The sequence below is a fragment of the Drosophila suzukii genome, chromosome 3 (genome assembly GCF_043229965.1).
Source record: "Drosophila suzukii chromosome 3, CBGP_Dsuzu_IsoJpt1.0, whole genome shotgun sequence".
Lineage (NCBI taxonomy): Eukaryota > Metazoa > Arthropoda > Insecta > Diptera > Drosophilidae > Drosophila > Drosophila suzukii.
In genome coordinates, this window is record NC_092082.1 from 15,896,519 (window position 1) to 15,916,205 (window position 19,687).

At 37.4% G+C, this 19,687-nt stretch overlaps 2 protein-coding genes across 2 annotated transcripts; one reads left to right on the forward strand and one right to left on the reverse strand.

The window, feature by feature from the left end:
* Positions 1-7,058: 7,058 nt before the first annotated feature.
* On the reverse strand, positions 7,059-7,666 carry LOC108006817 (uncharacterized). Its single transcript, XM_017070364.4, has 2 exons — positions 7,379-7,666; positions 7,059-7,315 (listed from the first exon to the last, which is right to left on the reverse strand). The coding sequence occupies exons 1-2, from the start codon at positions 7,611-7,613 to the stop codon at positions 7,059-7,061; spliced, it is 492 nt and encodes a 163-aa protein (XP_016925853.4). The 5' UTR covers positions 7,614-7,666.
* A 2,991-nt stretch (positions 7,667-10,657) lies between these two features.
* Positions 10,658-14,672, forward strand: exex (motor neuron and pancreas homeobox extra-extra). Its single transcript, XM_036816201.3, has 3 exons — positions 10,658-11,789; positions 12,964-13,231; positions 13,692-14,672. The coding sequence occupies exons 1-3, from the start codon at positions 10,858-10,860 to the stop codon at positions 14,076-14,078; spliced, it is 1,587 nt and encodes a 528-aa protein (XP_036672096.3). The 5' UTR covers positions 10,658-10,857; the 3' UTR covers positions 14,079-14,672.
* The last annotated feature ends 5,015 nt before the right edge of the window (positions 14,673-19,687 follow it).

Below are 19,687 nucleotides of genomic sequence, written 5' to 3' on the forward strand. Positions count from 1 at the left end.
ATATATATAGTTTTATATGGTATCGAACCCGCTGGCCATATAACTAAGTCCGCCTGATTGCCATAACTAGTTGGTCATATGACAATTAGTTGTAAATTAAGACCACCGATTTCTTACACAATCTAGGCAGAGCGCATGTTAAGGATTTCCAATATAAGTGGAAAATATGAAGGAAAGCTATGTACAAGGAAATACTCTTTAAGATTAGAGTTTGCAAATATATGATTCACATTGATTGATTATTGTTATTATTATACCGTAAATTTTTAATGCAAAGAAGTTTTAGTTAAATCAAGTTATTTCATACCAACTAAAAGGTTTTTGACTATCTTGTAATCTTTTAATAAAACTGTCTTTAAAGTAAATCCATCATTCTTTAGTCAGAATCCACTTAAAATGACTTTGTACCGCAAATTCCCTTTGATATTAGTCACAGATTTCAGCCGCCCCATGCTATAACTCGGTCAATAGCTTGGGTCAATATAAAACTCATTAAAGGCAGGCATCATTGTCTCAGACCACCTATACCATATCATCTCGCCCCGCGCCCCCCCTTTTGCACCTGGGGCACAACAAAGCGAAATTGAAATGCAAACCGACTAAAAGCCCCGGGCGGAGCTTCTTGCCACCCCTTTTCCGCCCCCTGGACCTGGAATCTATTGACTCAAAACGGTAGCCGCTCAACAGTGGCTAATGGTCATAATTAAACGTGGCTTATTTGCATAAATCAAGTGGTGAGTTATGTTCACCTGGGCAGCGCTGAGGTGAGTGGTAATGGAGGTTTTCCAGGTGTTGGAGGTGAAGGGAAAACGCTTTGAACAACTCCAAAAGAAGCCGCTTCCTCTTGGCCATTTCCCCTTTTCCCCATCGATATTGTTGGAATCCATTTTGTTTTGAATTACCCTAAAAGTGGGCACCCATACTTTGTGGAGAACTTTTGAAGGAAGTCATTTAAGTTACAACTTTAAGTTACAAAAAACTTATAAAAATAACGGCTTGCTGTAACACATTGGGATTTCAATCTATATGTATCTATTATTATTTCTACATATAAAAACCCCAATCCCAAAATGTAATATTTGTTAATTACAAATGGTCCTTTTTTTTGGAATGTCAGCTGTTAAAAATTGAAATAAAAAAAGCTAATATATAGTTTTTTTTAATCAAAAGTAATTTTTAGAAGTCGATTGAGGAAGTAATATTTTATATCTCAATTGCAAGTTAAACCTCTCAAGTTTTCTTGGCACACTCATGCAAGTTTTTTTTAACCAGACAATTCATAATTACACTCATGATTTCATTATCAATTTAATAGGTAAATTTCTAGGTAAATTTATCTATAGGCACCATATAACATGACTTGTCTGAACCGGAAGAAGTAAACCTACGTCAAACGGGTTAGTAATTCTGAATGTATCACAATCATAATCATCAAGAGGCCACAATCAATTTGAAAGGTGACACCATGTCTATAAGGAACTAAAAGTTATATCACTTTCATTAAAATTGTATCAGAAAGAGTTAAGCAGAAATTTCGCAATGCCCGAATCGATGACAAAATGTGAGTTTCCCTGAGATACGGAAGCAATTGCCCACTCAAGTTTTGGGGCCTGGAGATTTGTCATAGGCCTCTCCTCAACTAACACACACTACCTATATCTCCACCGTTCCGACTTATCGGGGTGCACAAATCAAACAAATAGCAAGAGAAGGCGATTTCAAAATTGTTGATAAATGGCAATTGTTATTACTAATATACGATGGGCTTGGTAATGGCTTATTTATAAGGTTCGGTGCTAGCAGGGTCTGCTTTTGGCCTGGTAAATCAACGTCTATGATTAGAGCTTAATACATCTTGATAAGGTTCCCATAAAAAGGAGGTTGGATTCGAAAATTTGATAAATCAAAAATGCCACTACCTCGTCTTCAGGTTGTTTCGCACCCAGCAACTCTTGATTAATCTGGAAATTCAGTTGATTACCCGGCTAATCGAGAGATTTGACCAGGTTCAAGAGGCAATTTCCGTAACTCCGAACGGGTCAGGTTATCCGCGGTTTAAGACGCACTCGAAACGCGTGCGACCCATGTTTTTATATTACTTCTGTAAATCAATTAAGTTGATAAGTTTGGTGACAGAAAGGTATGCTTAATTGATTATCGATTTCCTTTTATAAATAAGGAAATCATATCTAAAACTTTATATATGTTCTTTTTTTATATAATTTTTCTTTTTAAAGCCTTTGAAGTTCTTTGGAGGATTGTCCGCGTTTTAAATCGCCCTGGAAACTTGCTGAACTCGCGCCTTCAAGACTCCTCCGCAAAGTTCAAATCTCCGGCGTCTCTTTAACCGCATCTGTGTTTACCCATTAGCGTTTTTCGGGCTGGCAGCTTAAAATGTTTACCCGGCTCGCCGACGAAGACGCTGATGGTTTGTGGGGAGACCCCCGAGATTCAGGGAGAGGTATCCAAGGTATACAATCGTCTTTTTTTTTTTGCATTTTTGTTTGCTTTCGAATTATTTCGTTTTTGGCGAATGTTAAATACGCAATGCGTAAGTAAGGTAGTCGGGAGTGTTGGGAGGGGTGTGGCAGACATCTGAAAGCTAGATGGCGCCATCATAAATTCATTGAAATTCCCTTTTAATGGAGATTAATACATCCCCGAGGCGCCTCCTTTTGAATTTCCTCCCCGGACCTACCCCCTCTCGGCCAAATTGCCAGCGATTTATTGACTTTGCTAAATGTTTTCGAAAAACTTTTGATATTTGCTTAGTTTTCATTTTATTATTATTTGCCATTTGTCTATGGCCAAGTGGCTAATTAAGAACGTGGGAAAGTCGTAGGGCAATAGAGGTTAAGTGACATTTTGGGATGAGTGGAGTGATTGGGGATTGATGAGGAATTTCTGCATTCGAGGGATAACTAAGAGTTATACAATACTCACCATTGTGAAAAAAAATATTGAAATTACAGATGTTGTGAGTGAAATATTTCTTAACCTTTGCTTAGGGCTAACAGACACTTTGTCCTAATCAGAAAAATGAAAAGATTTGAAATTAACAATACCCAAACTATTTATAACTGGTCTATAGAAAATGGAACTAAGGAAGATAGGAGCAAATACTGATATAAAGGAGTTTTATAAAACCATCGGTTTATTTGAATACTTAATTTAACCTCAAAAGATCCAGCCCAACCCACATATCTTTTAAGTACAAGAATTTTTTGTTTTATATATTGATAACACGTTTCTTTTAAAACAAGAAATTATTAAGATTAATTATTAAATAGATAACATTAATATTTACCACCTTTTCCATACAGCTACTCTCCTCAAGAGTTCCAGTTCAATCAAAACTTGAACCAGACGGTCTCAAGTTTTGCATTCTTTTGCTCCAATCACACCTCTCCAGATTAGCCGAACCCTCCTGACACATTTGAATAAAATTTACAATTGGCAGGCGGGTTTGGTATAGATGATTTACAACCCCCGAGAAGAGAACCTTTGCCCCTTGAGCTGTCATCTGACCGGATTGTTTTTTTTTTTGATTACCACAAATCAACCAGACCCAATAAAACGATTAGGGAAGAGTGAAAAAGGCGAGAGAACAATGTGAAAGAAAGAAACTTTGATATTCTGTCAAACGTTTATGGGCAAATCAATCAATTTCAATGCAATTTCAATTAGGCCAAGATAAGCGCTAAGGAGGCGGCCAATCCAATCAAATGGGCCAACGGTCGCTATCAGCCCGATTGTGTGTGTGTTCAATAAACAATTTTAATATTTTTTAATTATGAAAACAAGTTGATTATATAAATTAAATCGCTGCCCCGCCAGCGATTAGATTACGACACCTCTTCCGAACTCAAAATTCTTAACTTTTCGAGTGATGTGACGACCATTTAAGCGGCTTTAAACAAATTTTTATAATTTTCCATCTTCATAAATATCCGGGGAACCAGGGGAGGGGAGGCCTCGTTGCCTGATAAGGGATTTTGAATTAATTGGAAATTGATTATTAGCGATATATGAGCGAGCAGATAAGAAAGACCGAAATTGAAGGCAGCTGAGATAAGCGATTTCTTTTATTTCTTTCACTCTTTCATAATTGAAAATTAATCCATCATAATAGACGTCAGCGCAGAAATTAAAACTGAAGTCTGAAGGGTCTTTCAAGCCCTAAAGAAATTTACCAAGGAAAGGGAACAAATAAAATATGAAATGATAAGCGGAGATAGTAATTTATGTGGCGGCAAACAAGACCAAGAAAAGGTAAAGCAAATAGGCCGAAAATGGAGAAAAATATTTTATAAATTGTGATATCAATATAGCAGGATATAGGCAGAAGGCAGAGGAGCCATCATTATCTGGCAATTGAATGCACTTATGCAAACAATTACAAACTGCCAGGCAAATAGGACTGCCGTGTATCTGTATCTCAACGCGAGTATCTGATCAAATACGGAGTACAAATCAAAATGCGATTTTCGTGCGTCCTTCTTATCGGAAAGAAGTGCACGTTTACCTTTCGCTTCCAATCGTCTGGCGCTTCACTATATGGGCATATATACATATAGATATATATATCAGGAAGTACTACCAGCAGAGGTTAAAAAACTCCGATGTCGCAACGGCAGCTAAATGTATCTCAACTGTGTGCAAACAGAACCACACATTCCACTCACCTCACCCAGTTCGACTTGGTTGGGTTTTGGGTTTGGGTTTGGGTTCTGATTCTGGTTTCGGTTTTGGCTTGTGTTTTGGGAACTGCTTGGAAATTTGTTTGCGCTGTGGCTAATGAGGCAGTCGAATGCAGATACAGAAGCTATATATAAACACCGATATAGATATCGCGCTCCTCGCGTTTGTGTCACTTTAAGATTGCGTGATTCCTCAGATCAACTCAAGCTTCAATCACTTCTTTGCTGGTAAATATTGTTAAAACGTTTAAATTTATAAATAAAAATTAAATAATACAAAGAGACTACCTTAAAAATGTATCTTTTTCTTTATTTTACTACTTAGTCCATAAAACATTCAGCTATTTCTTTGATAATTTTTTTTTTTATCACAAGTTAATAAAAGTTCTCAAAAAGTAGTCAACGTTCCTTCAGTTTCGGCTGTCAATTTGATTTATTATCACTAACAATTATTATCAAAAAGCCCTAAAACTAAAAACGCCAATCTTTTCCGAGCGGAAACCAAATAGTTTAAGCCCATCGATCTAATCAAAATAATAATTTGCAATCGTTCACTAAACCATTTCCTTTCTAAGCCCCATATTAAGGATTATCTGGCCTCGTGTTATCTCATTAATGATTCCCATAATTCTTACAGTTTATGTATACCAATTAAAAATAATAAAGAAATTCTAGGAAGGGAAATGAGAATTGAGTTTATCAGTTTTTAATAAGTTTGCTCCGTTGGCCAGCCAATAACAAAAGCAAATCAATTCGCTCACTTAATGAAAAAAAACACAACTCAATTATAAACTTTATCAGCGGTATTCGGAGGCGGAGTTTGGAGGCGGGGTCTTTCCTGGATACGCATACATTTAAAAGTTAATTTTTCGATGCTGAAAATCAATTAAAATTGTTGTGTCAATAAATAAAATGTGTTTTATTATTGTCATATTATTAAATATTTGTTTAATTTCGTTCTTCTTTTTGTCTGTTTATTTTTGTTGATTTATAGAACATGTAAAGATTTATTTTTTGTTGAAAGAAGAAGTAAGCTTATAAGTTTAATGAATAATGAATATTTATGAAAAATAATTTTTAGTACAATTAATTCTGATGAAACATGATTTAAAATTTTTACCTAGATTAAAGAAAAATGTTTCTTTTATATTTTAATTTTCTAATCATATATTGAAAATAGGCTAATATGAGTAAGCTCGTTCTAACGATTTGTATTGCAACCGAGCCCCAAATATTTGTTAAGTAGTCAAGAAATCTATAATTAATTATTAATAAACAAGCTTATTAATTGACCTCCTTAGAATGTGTGGCAACCATTTAGTAATCATTAGGGTCAGGCAACGCTGACCCCTCCCAGTTTGTTTAAAACATTGCGCAGAAAAAATAAAAAGAAAAAACAGAGGAAACCAAGAGCTGTAGGTGGGTGAAAAAAAAATGCAAATAATAAATACCAAAGTGCAGTAATAATTTGCATTCACAGATATAAGTAGTGAACTCTCTGTGCCCACATCTCTGTCAACATAATGAGCCAATCGAATGGCAGCCACTTTGTAGATACAACTCGGCGAAGTATCCGTATCTGTGTATCTTTGTAGCTGCTGAAATGTAAAAATTATTTATTGATAACGCAATTTAATGCCAATTATTTGCACATCAATATTTGCTCAATTATCAATTGCAATTCAGTTGGGTGTGGTTGGTTGTTTGTGATTAATGAGTAGGTTGAATGATGAAGGGTGGTGGTTTGCTTTAAATTTTGTTTTGTGGTTATTGTTTTAAAATGGTTTGGAAAACCTTTTCAAATTTGGTTTCCCTTTTTTTATAAATGTTGGTGTAAATTTAGACAGAACACAAGTGTCAAAGTCAACTCAATCAATACTGCCCTTCCATCCCTTTTTTTGCAACCTTGCAAGTTTTGTTTACTTAGCTAACTAAGGCTCTGGAAATCTGTTGAAATTTTCTGGCATTATTGTTCACTTATCGGCTGAATTAACACGACAGATAGGGAGAAATCGCAGGTCCTGGAAAGGGATTATTCGTCTCTTTCTTTCCATGGGCACCCCTCTCTTTCCGATTTATATGCTGACCGCATCAGCTAAATTGCAGCAACATATGTGACGATTTATTTTTATTGGTGATTTCTATTTCTGATATTTGCTGGCAAATTTAACGCATGATTAGCCTAATATGTCAGAAAATTCATCTATGTTTTTGGAAAAGATTTATCATTTTAATTTTCAAATAAAACACTAAAAAATATATTTATTAAAGGGGTTGCAGGTAACAGTGGTTACTATCCCAACAGTTTTTTTCTGAACTTCTTATGATTTAGTAAAAATAAATAAATATTATGTGTATTTAGACAATAAGAAATTTTAACGTGCATAACGATACCCATATCAACATAAAATCCTGAATCTTAAGTCTTACAGCGCTGTCTTCTGTGTCAAGAAACCAACTGCCACATGGACACGTTCTATTTTCCATAATCGATGACCAAACTGTCCGGGAGCAACTATGACATCGATCTTTACTTTCTAAATCTAGATCCATTCTATTGAGTTTTTGACATCCCATTTCTGGTGACCAAAAGCAGCAATACCCCATAATGGCCTCTAAAAATTGGAAAACAATTAGTTTCTGTTTTTTTATGTACATGTTAGTGCCGAACCACTTACTCTGCCTTATAAAACTTATTCCGGGCAGCACGCAAGGCTCCAAAAACGCTGGCATTTCTGTGGAATTTAAATTGAATTCCAACTTCTGGGCATCGAGTTCAAATTCACAACTCCATCCAGTTGTCACTATATCGCAGCCCAAGTTGATACTTGAACAATTCGCACACTGCATTTTGTCATAAAAACTATGGGCAGTGGTACTCAATGTGGCTATAAACCAAATAATTTTGAACATTTTTAAAAGGGGGCTTTGGAGTTTTAGTATAAGGACTGCTGGGATGTGATTTATTTATTAAATGAGGTTTTGTTTTGAGATTTTAACATTTTTAATACGTTTTTGTTATAAATCAATTGATAAATTATTATCATTTTTACTAATATATTTTTATACCCGTTACTCGTAGAGTAAAAGGGTATACTAGATTCGTCGGAAAGTATGTAACAGGCAGAAGGAAGCGTTTCCGACCCCATAAAGTATATATATTCTTGATCAGGATCACTAGCCGAGTCGATCTAGCCATGTCCGTCTGTCCGTCTGTCCGTCTGTCTGTCCGTCCGGATGAACGCTGAGATCTCGGAAACTATGGGAGCTAGGCTATTGAGATTTGGCGTGCAGATTCCTGAGCTTCTTACGCAGCGCAAGTTTGTTTCAGCACAGTGCCACGCCCACTCTAACGCCCACAAACCGCCCAAAACTGTGGCTCCTACAGTTTTGATGCTAGATAGAAAATTTTAACTGAAATGTATTGTTCTCATCAATACCTATCGATTGAACCAAATAAAAGTTTGCCACGCCCACTTTAACGCCCACAAACCGCGTAAACCTGTGACGCCCACAATTTTCATGCTAGATAAAAAATTTCAACTGAAATGTATTGGTCTCGTCAATACCTATCGATTGATCCACGCCCACTCTAACGCCCATAACGCTTAAATCTGTATACCGCCGGTAGGTGGCGCATTTTAATCTCGCTTTGCTCCTTGCATATCTCTATTTAGCTGAGTAACGGGTATCTGATAGTCGAGGTACTCGACTATAGCGTTCTTCCTTGTTTTAGTATATACTGTTTGAAAGTATTAAATCTTGATATATTAAGTATCTACCAATAAAACAGAAGCAATCCAAAAAAAATTGAAATCTTCCTTTCTTAAAAAACACATAAAGCAACTTTTAAAATAGTGTATTTCTAAACTTTGTACTAACCATTCTTTTGCAATAGTGTAAAAGTGTAGTTTATAGCTTAGAAACAAAAATGGGTTTGGTTAAGTTTTATTTATTTTGAGTTTCTCATCAACTTTTCGAATATCCACGGATACTTTTATAAGATACATTTATGTTTTTATAATACTATTTGCATTCTGAAAATAGCTGATGCAACAAATTTTAACTCTAATTGCATATTTACGTTAACATTTCCCCAAAATCAAAACGAAATCAGGCAAAAGGCTAAGAGCAAACACAATGCGAGCCAAAAACCGAAACCCAATCCGAATCCTCACACCTTCAACCCAAAATCTCCCAGACCATTCAAAGCCCCACAATGCCACCTCTCTTTCCTACCACTCACTCTCCATGTTTGTGTTGTTATATAAAATAAACTATTCTGGAATAACACAAATCATACAGAGGCAGAGCAAACGAGAATGGACCGTTGCCAGGTCATGTTCTAAAGACCCCACCATCAGCACCACCCATAAATGTTAGTTAAATGCACGTGGATGAGTAGATAAATATCGTATAATGAAAATAAAATAAGAACCAGATAGAAACTTTTGGGGGGTAGGGTAGAAAGAAACAACAGCAATCAGTCGTCATTGCAGACATCGCACTAATTTTGAGTTAGTTTTTGGGAAAACATTTTCGGCTTGAGTTTGGGTTTTGGGAAATTGGGGAGTGACTCGGGTCCCATTTTTGTACGTGGTCAAAGAAAATACACTTTGGCACGTTTCTTGTTAGCGAACCGTTTGCCCCATTCCCTCGATCTTAGAACCCTTTTCCTGTCTGGACATTGCATTATATGTACTGTATTTCGTGGAACGGTTTTCATTCAGGTTCTGAGCTCTGGAGTTTTTTACTTTCTTGTCTTTGTGCCAGCTGCTTGGGTCTCTGTTTATTTTGGCTTTGTCCTTTGGTTTAAATTTAAAGAAAGGTTTAAAACTTATACATACTTATACATGCATACAACAATTTAATCTGGTTTAAACTTGGGACTTTATTCATTTACTTATGTGTATGATATTCCTTTCAACCGTACTTTCTCAATAACATATTTCGGATTGTTAAATCCACCTTTACGTATTATCAAAATATAAATTTAAGCTCCGTTGACATTATTTAAATCTGTAGAAGGCTAAAAATTAAACAACTTCTGAATAATCTTTAGATTATCGATATACATAGGGTACAATGAAAGAAATATAAGAAAAGGTAGTCTCCCTGACCCGATGGTAAATGAATGCTGGGATATCGTTAATATAGGTAATATATTTCCCAAAATTCCATTCGATTTTATGTCCTTTGCTTCCTCATTCAATCCATTTACAACTCGATGCCTCCTAAACTCTGAACCACTTGGCAGCCATTCATGTCCACTTAGTAATCCATCAAGGGATCATTAAAATCATCTCATCTGGCTGAGCGTGGGTCGTAAAGAAAATGCATTATACGAGCATTACGGCGGTAGCGCCAAAATGCCAACCAAGTTATAAAAAGCCAATGAAACGAGACGTTTATTGTTATCGAGATTATTGATTTCGTGGGGCTTAAAGCTGCAGTGGCCGCTTGAAGTGTGTGGGTCGTCAGTCGTCAAGTGCCTTAATTGCTGGCCTAATCATCGGCCAGACTTCCTATATATAGTCCATTCTCCCTTTAGGACCCATTAAGGACCTTTCACCCCCCCACCATCACTCCACACTCAAGTTGATTATGAAGATTCTTTCGTCTTTTGCCGTTGAACTTGTTAGTTGCTCAACACTCCATAATGATGGCAATTATAGCCTCGTTTTTCCAACAATTTATATGAAATTTGGTACTCCTGCCCTCTCTTTTTAAATGCCAAGTCCCGCCCTCTCATGGACATTTTAGGCCATTTAGCCACGCCCCATGCTATGAGCCATCTCTGTTTCGCTTCAGGGGTTACAGCCAGATACTCCATCTTGAAAGCGGGTTTTCAGAGAGCGAAAGAGTGAGAGAGAGAGAGAGAGCGGTACCGATTGTTCCGGTGGTGCTTTATACTGGTATTCCGTATCGTATCGCGTATATGATACCACGTTTGGCTTCCAACAGCGCACAGTCGTTAATGAGCGCTCGTCGAGTTCGCTTCGTAGAAAATATTTAGAGACTCGCGTGCGTACGCGTTCGAAAGAGCCGTTTTCGAAACGTGTTTGGAAAGTGTTTGGCAGTTTGGAGTTTACAAAAAACATAAATATATATATTTATAAAAGGAATATAGACTAAACTTTGGTGACCCCAGTGAAGCATGTCCAGTGCCCAAGTGTCGCAACAGCCGCCTCCACCGCCGCTTACCGCCAGTAATAACGCCTCAATGCCGTCGCAATTGCTACTCAGCCACATCCAGCACCACAGCAGCAGTCTGCACCACCAGCCACGCAGCCACCAGCGATCCTCACCACCTGCCCAGGACTACGATCAGGGCAGCAATCACTCGACCCTGTCGCCCAGATCCCAGATAACCGCCAGCCCGCCGGCAGCGAGTCCCACCCACTCGACGGCCACCACAGGATCACCACTTAGCGCCTACGCCCCGGCCTTGAGTCCCGGTGGTGTTCAGGATCACAGTCAAACGGATAGCAGTCAGGGCTCTCAGATGCCTCTGCTAGTGGCTCCTCTGCCAGTGGGTGCCGGTCCACCGCCGCCACCACATCCACGGCTATATGTTGAGGGCTTCCCGCCACCACATCATGTGCCCCATCCGCATCCCGCCCTGGGCGCCTATCCCCTGCCACGACTTCCGTTGATGATGCCGGGAGGTGCACCTGCCCCTGGATCTGCACCACCACCACCACCATCTGGAGCATCTGCACAACCGCCTGGATCACCGCAACCCGTTGGCCATCACCTGAGCCACAGTGGAGCCGGCTTGGCCACAACCACTCTCCTGCCACCCGCCCAAAGTCAGCCCAAGAAGTCCTTCTGCATCGACGCCCTGTTGGCCAAGAGCCAGCACCAGACGGGCGAACCGCAGCCCATAATAGTGGATGATCGCCTGGCCGCTCTGCACTATGCCCGGGATCAGGCGGAACTCAACCACGCCTTCGTGACCGCCTCCAATGCGGCAGCGGCTGCTCAGGCGGCTGCCTCGGCCGCCGGCGGGATCAGCGAACAGGAGGCACTGCAGCGCATCCGGGACTCCAGGGAGTACGATTCACCCAGTCCCGACGGCATGTCGAGGTGAGTAACGATGTGTTAGGAACTAACTCTCAAGTTGTACTATATCAGGGGATAAGAAAGGAAGATCATATCTATACGTAAAAACAATATCATATTTTGTCAGAAGAAGGACAGATCTATAAGTAAAGACAATACTACATAGGCTATATTTCGTTACCAAACTTATTCTACTTATATTTAAACAGCAGGTTGTACAGTCCTTCTGAAAAAATCTTCTTAAATATCATTAATAACCGTTTATTACCGAATTATAACACATTAAATATATTTGCTAAACAAGGGTATAGGAAAAATATCTATTAACTTTAAGACCCCCGAGATTTTAGAGGTGGAAAACCACTCAAATGGTTGTTACTTTTTTGTTTCTAATATTTTTAAGAAATCCTCAAGTCAAATAATATTAATAATTTAATACAAAAAACCATGTAGAGAAAATACTGTCTATTCAATGAAAAAATTTAAATAAATAATAGGTAATAAATATAGTTATTATTGGTTATAGAAATATGTTTATGTACCATTCTTTTCTCTTCAGGTAATTTAATTAGTTATATTACCAAAAGTTTATCAAAAATAATGAAGGCTTACAGGGAAAATACCATATACAAACATAAAGTTAGGCAGTTATGGCCATAATTCTTTATAATCAATGGGTGTTGACAATAATAGTTTCCATACATTCAAATATATTTACCCACCCATTACTCATTTGCATTAGAGAATTAAAAAGCAATTCCAATAAAAACTGAAGCTCTTACCAAGAATCCCTCAACTTCTTGTGGTAATCCCTTGGCTGGCTACCAAACAAAACCGAGGCACTCGGCGAAAACCATTCCGAAAGCCAAAGCGAAGCCCCCATGAAGCCCCAAAGCAGCTTTGCTGGCACTCGAAAACATGGCAAGAAAAAAAAAGCCTTCAATTGGTCAATTCCAGTTTGGTCATCAGCCACAAAGATTACGTATACGCCATGTGTCTGCCGCCTTTAGTGTGTGAGTGGCTAATTTCAAGTGCGAATTGTGTTCGAAAGCAAACAAATTAGACAAGGGGAGGGAGGCGGTAATATTAATTGTTTTCAAACCGTGTCGCGTAATTTCGATTGTCATCGATTGGTTAGATAATACACAATAGAGGGTGTCTTATAAAATGTTTGTCTTTCTATATGTATTTCTTACAGATCTGAGTCGCCGAGTTCGTCGCATCGCTCTAGTCCGCCCATCAGTCCCGGTTGTGAGGATCAGCAGCCCCATGGAGGAATGCATCCCCAGCACCTGTCCATGCGCATGTCCGACTTCCATGACGAGTTCAAGAAGCCCATTCCGCCGCACAGTCCCATCAGACCCCAGGATTTCCCACTCTACGCGGGTGGTCATCCATATCAACTGCTGGCGCAGGGTGGCTCCGCTTTCCACAGGCCTCTGGATCCATCCGGCAAACCCATTCCTGTAAGTATAATATGGTTATATTGAATTAATATATATCAATATATAATTAATATTATCATTGAATTAAAATATATCATTAGAATGAAAGCTTTTACATATATCCGAATTCTCCATTACTTTACGTTTACGTACATTTTTTTAAATTTCATATCTCAAAATTTTTAAATTAAAAATATTTCTGCAATAAACTAACTAAATACGAAATATATCATGTATCAACATACGATAATGGACTAAAAAACAATTATCAACAGTATTAAATAAAATTTTTAAAATCTTTAAGAACTTAAATAATGATGGTTTAAAAACTAACTAACTGATGATCCTGAAAAACGATCACTACCATCCTTATTAATAATTTTTTTTTTTTTAATTTAAATCTAGGAACAACAATCAAATGTATCTTTATAAAAGGAGTGTATTGACTGCAATATAATGATATATCTCATATTTTTTACAGATACCTATGGGTCATAATTTCATGCCCTCACAGCTGCAATTCGAGTTCCTGGCCCGCGCTGGAATGCTGCACCATCGAATCCCGGAACTGGCCGCCTATCCGCACCATGCGATTCTGGGCAAGACCCGGAGACCTCGAACCGCCTTCACGTCCCAGCAACTCCTGGAGCTGGAGAAACAGTTCAAGCAGAACAAGTATCTAAGTCGGCCCAAGCGATTCGAGGTGGCCAGCGGACTGATGTTGTCTGAAACTCAGGTGAAGATCTGGTTCCAGAACCGGCGGATGAAGTGGAAGCGCTCTAAGAAGGCCCAGCAGGAGGCCAAGGAGAGGGCCAAGGCCAACCAACAGCAGCAGCAGCAGCAGCAGACCCCCAGTGCAGCCAGTTAGGAGGAGCAGGATTAAGGAGGAGCAACTGGGGCAGTGGTCTCCAGTCTAGTCATGCCGCGATCAAACCGCCGTCCCACCATCAAATCGAGACACCCTGTTTCCTTAGCCCCAGTTTCATTTGCGCAATCGGTTGAAATCTTTTTTGGGTCTTTTCCACCTGATTTCGGTTTGTTATTATTTTTATTTTGTGACCCAACAACTGGGCACTGTGTGATATATGTAAACAAGAAATATAAATTAAATTCATTAGCCCCCCACCCTGGCCCCTATATGTACATAAATATAAATCTAAATAGGAACACGCAAATAAATAACAAAATACACATAAATCTAAACTAAATGAGTAATGCTTAAGTAAATAAATTACATTAAATGCGATTAGTTTAGTTGGTAATTCGTAATTTGCTTGTGTAATTTGTGTAAATAATTGTAATTATGTAATTGTAGTATTTAATATTAACAAAATCAACAAAAGCCATTGAAATGCAACTACAACAATGTATGTAAAATATCGCATTGCGATTGAATTAGTTAATTGTATGGATTTTATTTTCGAAATCAAAAATGGAAAAAATAAATGATGAAAAACATTAATAGTAACTGAATTTCTGGGGCAACAACTGAAGAACAGGTAAGATGAAGAATAAAGAAATAAATATGGGAAAATGGGTATTAAAAATAGTGATAACTATTTTCGTATTTCAACTCTATATAAAAAGAAATTCTAAGAATTTCATATCTATAAATAATCAATGTTAGAACAATAAACTAATTAAAAACGAAGGAGAGCTGAAAATTGATTATGACCACCAAAATAATTTATAGAACGGAACGAAAAATTGATACAGGAAAACATGTATAAATATACATATAATATATATTCATGTGAATATCTAATCTGGTTGGCTTCGAGAGCTGTCTGTGGTCTCAAATTTATAAATACACGACGGCCATAAAGAAAGAGCCATTAGCCACATATACTTCCCAATCAAAATTCTACTCAATTTCTCGCCAATCCGAGGACCCTTGCGATAATGCTTATCGTGCAAATAAATCAAAATGTGCGCAGATAATCAAGTTAATTGCTGAGACAATAATTATGACTAAATTTATAGTATCACTTCAAAATTATTTCGCTAATTAAAATGTAGCCAACTTAAGGCGAACAACGAAAGCACTTTGAAGTTGCTTCGGTTGTTGATTTCGATTTGGTTTTTTTCGGTGTGCGTGTATGGCAAATTGAAAAAATCATGGTGAGCTTCAATTTCCGCTCGAAGACGACCTTTATAAAGTATTATTATCAAGCGATACAATATAAAGAAAACAGATTGGAGAATTCCCGGTTTTTGATAACGGCTTGAACTCAGATCAACTTGGATCAGCTGTCTGGATCTTCCTAAAGAGGTGTAACATTTTGTGATACATTATATAAGTATATATCATATATATTATCTATCTAATATTCTTTTCTATAAAGGATAGTTGAAATATATAGTAAGTGAACAGTGTGGGGTGCTTTAATTCCAGTTGAAAGGTGATATATGATATATATCTTCCTAAAGAGGATACAAAATACCTAACCAAATTTAAAAATAATAATATAGGACGATAAATATATAAAGAAAACTAAATATTTGATCATTTTTAATGACACTTAATTACTGTATATGTGGTGTGATAACAATTACCTCTATTACTATCCTCCTTCAAAGAAGATGACATAAAGTGTGAACTCATTTGGAATCGTTCTCTTCTAAGCACTTTCGATTGCATTTCCCATGCCCGAACCCATTTCCAATCTTATGAAGAGAACTCGTCCGTCCACTTTATCACGTAATTCTCAAGTATTTCATAGACGCGCACACGGACGGACTTTACGGGTTTTATCGTTGCTGTTGGTTTGCCTTGAAGTATGCTTTATATTGTTATTATTGGTTGTTTGATCTGTTGCTCTTGTTGCCGTTATTGTTGTTATTATGCAGCAGTTTCTTGTTTTCTGATGGGCTAATAAAAATTCATTTGGCTCTTCTGGTTGCCCCTAACACGTAGCGCATTTTGTCTGAATAAATGAAAGAAGCACACAATTATATAAATGATGATATGTGACACAGTGGGTTGAAAAGGACACAGATGTTTTGAAGGTTAACCAAAATATTGATGAATATTACTATTAGAAAATATCAAGTAGATACTTTTGAATTTATTTATATTTTAACTTACATCAAAAACTAATCATACCTTTTTTTTTAGCCAATACTATATTTTTATAAACTTTTCTATCATTGCAAACTGTAATTGTTGTGAAAATTAAATAAAATTGAAATATATTTAAACAAATATTTTTAATATTTATAAAATAAATTTAGGTTTATAAATACTTCTACATAACATACAGACCAAAAAAAATTTCATTAAATTATTCCAGTCTTGCTTCTTCAGTTCAAACCATTACATGACTCACTGAACTCTAGGAACCTTTCTCCCCTTAACTTAACCCACTGTGCACCCTGGGCTGCGGTTGCTGATGCTGCGCTTTATTTTGATTTGCCTTGAAGTGGCCAAATGTGTTGAACCAGAATACAATGCAAAGGGATGGGGGAACGATTTCTCCCTAATTTCAATTCATTGAGCTATTAGCGGGTAATTTGCAGCAGGAGAATTTCAATGAATACCCGTAAAAGGGTGACAAAGATCAAACCGTAGAACTGGAATTGGTTTTGGGATGGCTGGTCCTGGATGCTGTTCGTGGTCCTTCGGGATGCCTGCTGCTGATTGTCGCATCTGTTGCAAATTAAATGTGAGTTATAATTTCTATAAACACACAAGCGTTGAGTTGAGGAAGGCACACACCCAGAAAATCGCCGATTGAGTTGAGGGTTCACTTCCCAGTCCCCCGGAACGGATATGTACCCCTCCCCGCCTGACTTTGTTGCCATTGTTGCTGGTGTTACAATTTGGTTATCCCCTGTTGGGCAACGTCATCAGTTGCACTGAGAGAAAATAATTAGAGTGTATTTTTAATTTGCCTTAAAAGATTTGCAATAGTATTCCATTTATTTTGAAAGATCATTAATGCTTTGTTTTTAACCTATTTCACAGTTTTAATGTGTAATTCTTCTTATAACCAGTAGTATATACACACCTTGTATTTGTTATCTATCATAATTAGTGTTTCTGTAAGGAATAGTATTTGGTTCCACTAAAATAAAAAATAAATTCTCTTACAAAAGTTTGGCAGTTCGCCTTTGTTTAGGAAGTATTAATAAATGTATTATTTTGTTATATATTTATCCATTATATTAACAACTTAACTTTATTTTTCCAAATATTTATTATAAGTACAAACAATTTTTTCTTGTTTATGCTCATAATAAAAACAGTAACCTTCGTCCTGAAAAATTTTCGGTTTCTCCAAGATCTTTTTTCCCAGTGCAGGACAACCCTCTTGGGTTGCACGGCGTTTATAGTTCTATTCCTGGGTTCCAATTTGATCTTCATGTCAACACAGATGATCACATTTTATGCTTAATTTTGTTATATGTGATGTTTGCTTTACTGATTTAGCCTACACCACTGCACACCCCTCTCATTTCTATATTCGCATTCGGTGAACTTTTACGCTAATATTCAATCGAAATTCCCTCGATTTTCGATTTTATTGTCAAATATGTGCGATTATTGTCATATGTTGGATTTTATTATTGTCAAATTTGCATTTGTCTGGGCATCGTAGTCGGGGTTGGGGGTGTATAAGCGGTTATTGCTCGTTAGCCAGCTAGCTAATGGCTGTTTACTCTGTCAGCTGAGCGGGGAAATGGGAAATCGGGAAATGGGAGGAGGGATACGAGGGTCAGGATGCTGTGGTGCCCTATTGATTGGCTTCGATTGATATCACAATTGATGGGCGGCATTCCGTTTTTAATTGCTGCCGCGCTGGGCAAATCCTTTCTAATTGATGGGGGAAATGCATATGCGCACATTGAGGAACTATAACTGATGGTTTTCAAAGCAAATATGGTGATTTCCGAGCGATATAGTTGTGAGCCGTCATTAGAACCATCGGATTTTTGGATTTTTTGGTAAACGTAAACGTTTTGGTAGACATCTTAAATATTTTTTAGAATAAAGCAGTCCTTCTCTTAAGAATTCTTTGAATGGTAATCTACTATGGCAAAATCTACAAAAATGAAATTAATTTCAAAGTTTTTGGATCCATTAAATGTCAATAATTAAATAATACTAAAAGCAAAACATTCAAACTGCATGATTTAATATGATACTGTTCTATCCAGGTGAAAATTATTTAATACGGAGTTGGACATTTTTACTTGAGAAGGTCTAATAGAACATATTAATATTAACCATAATAGATAAATAAGTCCATAGTTGCAAAAGATCCTTGGATCGAAGGCTTTTTATTAGTGTAAGTACTACAAATATGGTTGGCTATTATGCGATTTTTTAATTTTATCTTATTATAAATCATTTTTTATAGAAATCATAATGTACTAACCATCAAATCACAAAAATTATTTTTATTTTTACAATATATATTATATCTTAGGAAGATTTTCTCAAATATATTGATTAGCCCAAAATCCACTTCTTAAAACCCTCTTGAAATATATATGAGGAATCAAAACTCTCTCCCCCTCCACCTGCAAAGCACTTTCTCCCCTCATTGCCCCGTTAAATTTGCTAATTAACTCAACATAAGGTTTTCTAATTTCATTTAACGCAGAGCAATAACAGCAACAGGGAGATATATATGTACGAATGCGGAAACGGAAACGGAGCCCGCAGTTGGTCCAAAAACCAGACAAGCAACCCTCTCTTGGCCACCCCTTAACCCATGGCAGCCCCCCCCACTCTTGCAAGTTGAGTTTGGCTTCAGTCGTTTGGTATCATTAGCCTCTGGGGATGATTTGTTGTTGTTTGGCAGCACTTGATCAACGCAGCAATGAATTCAATTAGCACCAAAACACCAAAAGAGCGTTGCAGGGGTCCAAAGGGGTGTGGGGGGTTGGCTACTTAGGGGGGTGGGGGCGGGGGGAGTGGCACTTGCTGCAGGCAGAGGAAAATCCAGAGACAGAGGCGTAGGAAAAGGACACACCCTCGCCATTAGAGAGGGGAGGAAATGGGAAATGTGACGGAGTCTGGTCAATTGTTTGGATTATTCTTTCTGGTGAATTATTGCGTGTTGACGCATATGGTGACAATTTTCCTTTACAAATCGTACCATCTCGTTCTCGATTTTCCTCCCCCAACCCCTCCGCCCATTTTTCGCCTAATGCCCCGAGCAATTAGCTTTGATAGAGGAATTGTTCGGGCTGTCGCAAAAATTTCCTAACGATTAAATCGGAATCATTTTGGCACTGCCAGGACATTGACTTTATGGCAGGACTGTTCCGATACTCAATTTCGCCTGGAGTTTTTGCAATTTAGATTAATATTTCTGTTGCAAATAATATTTATTTGTAAAAATTTATATTGCAAATGTATTCGAACCTTAGCCTTTGCGATTGTTTTACATTTGATGAAACAATTGAATTTACATTGATTTTAAATTTGCTTTCTATTAAAAAATATATTTTTCAGGTGTATTAAGG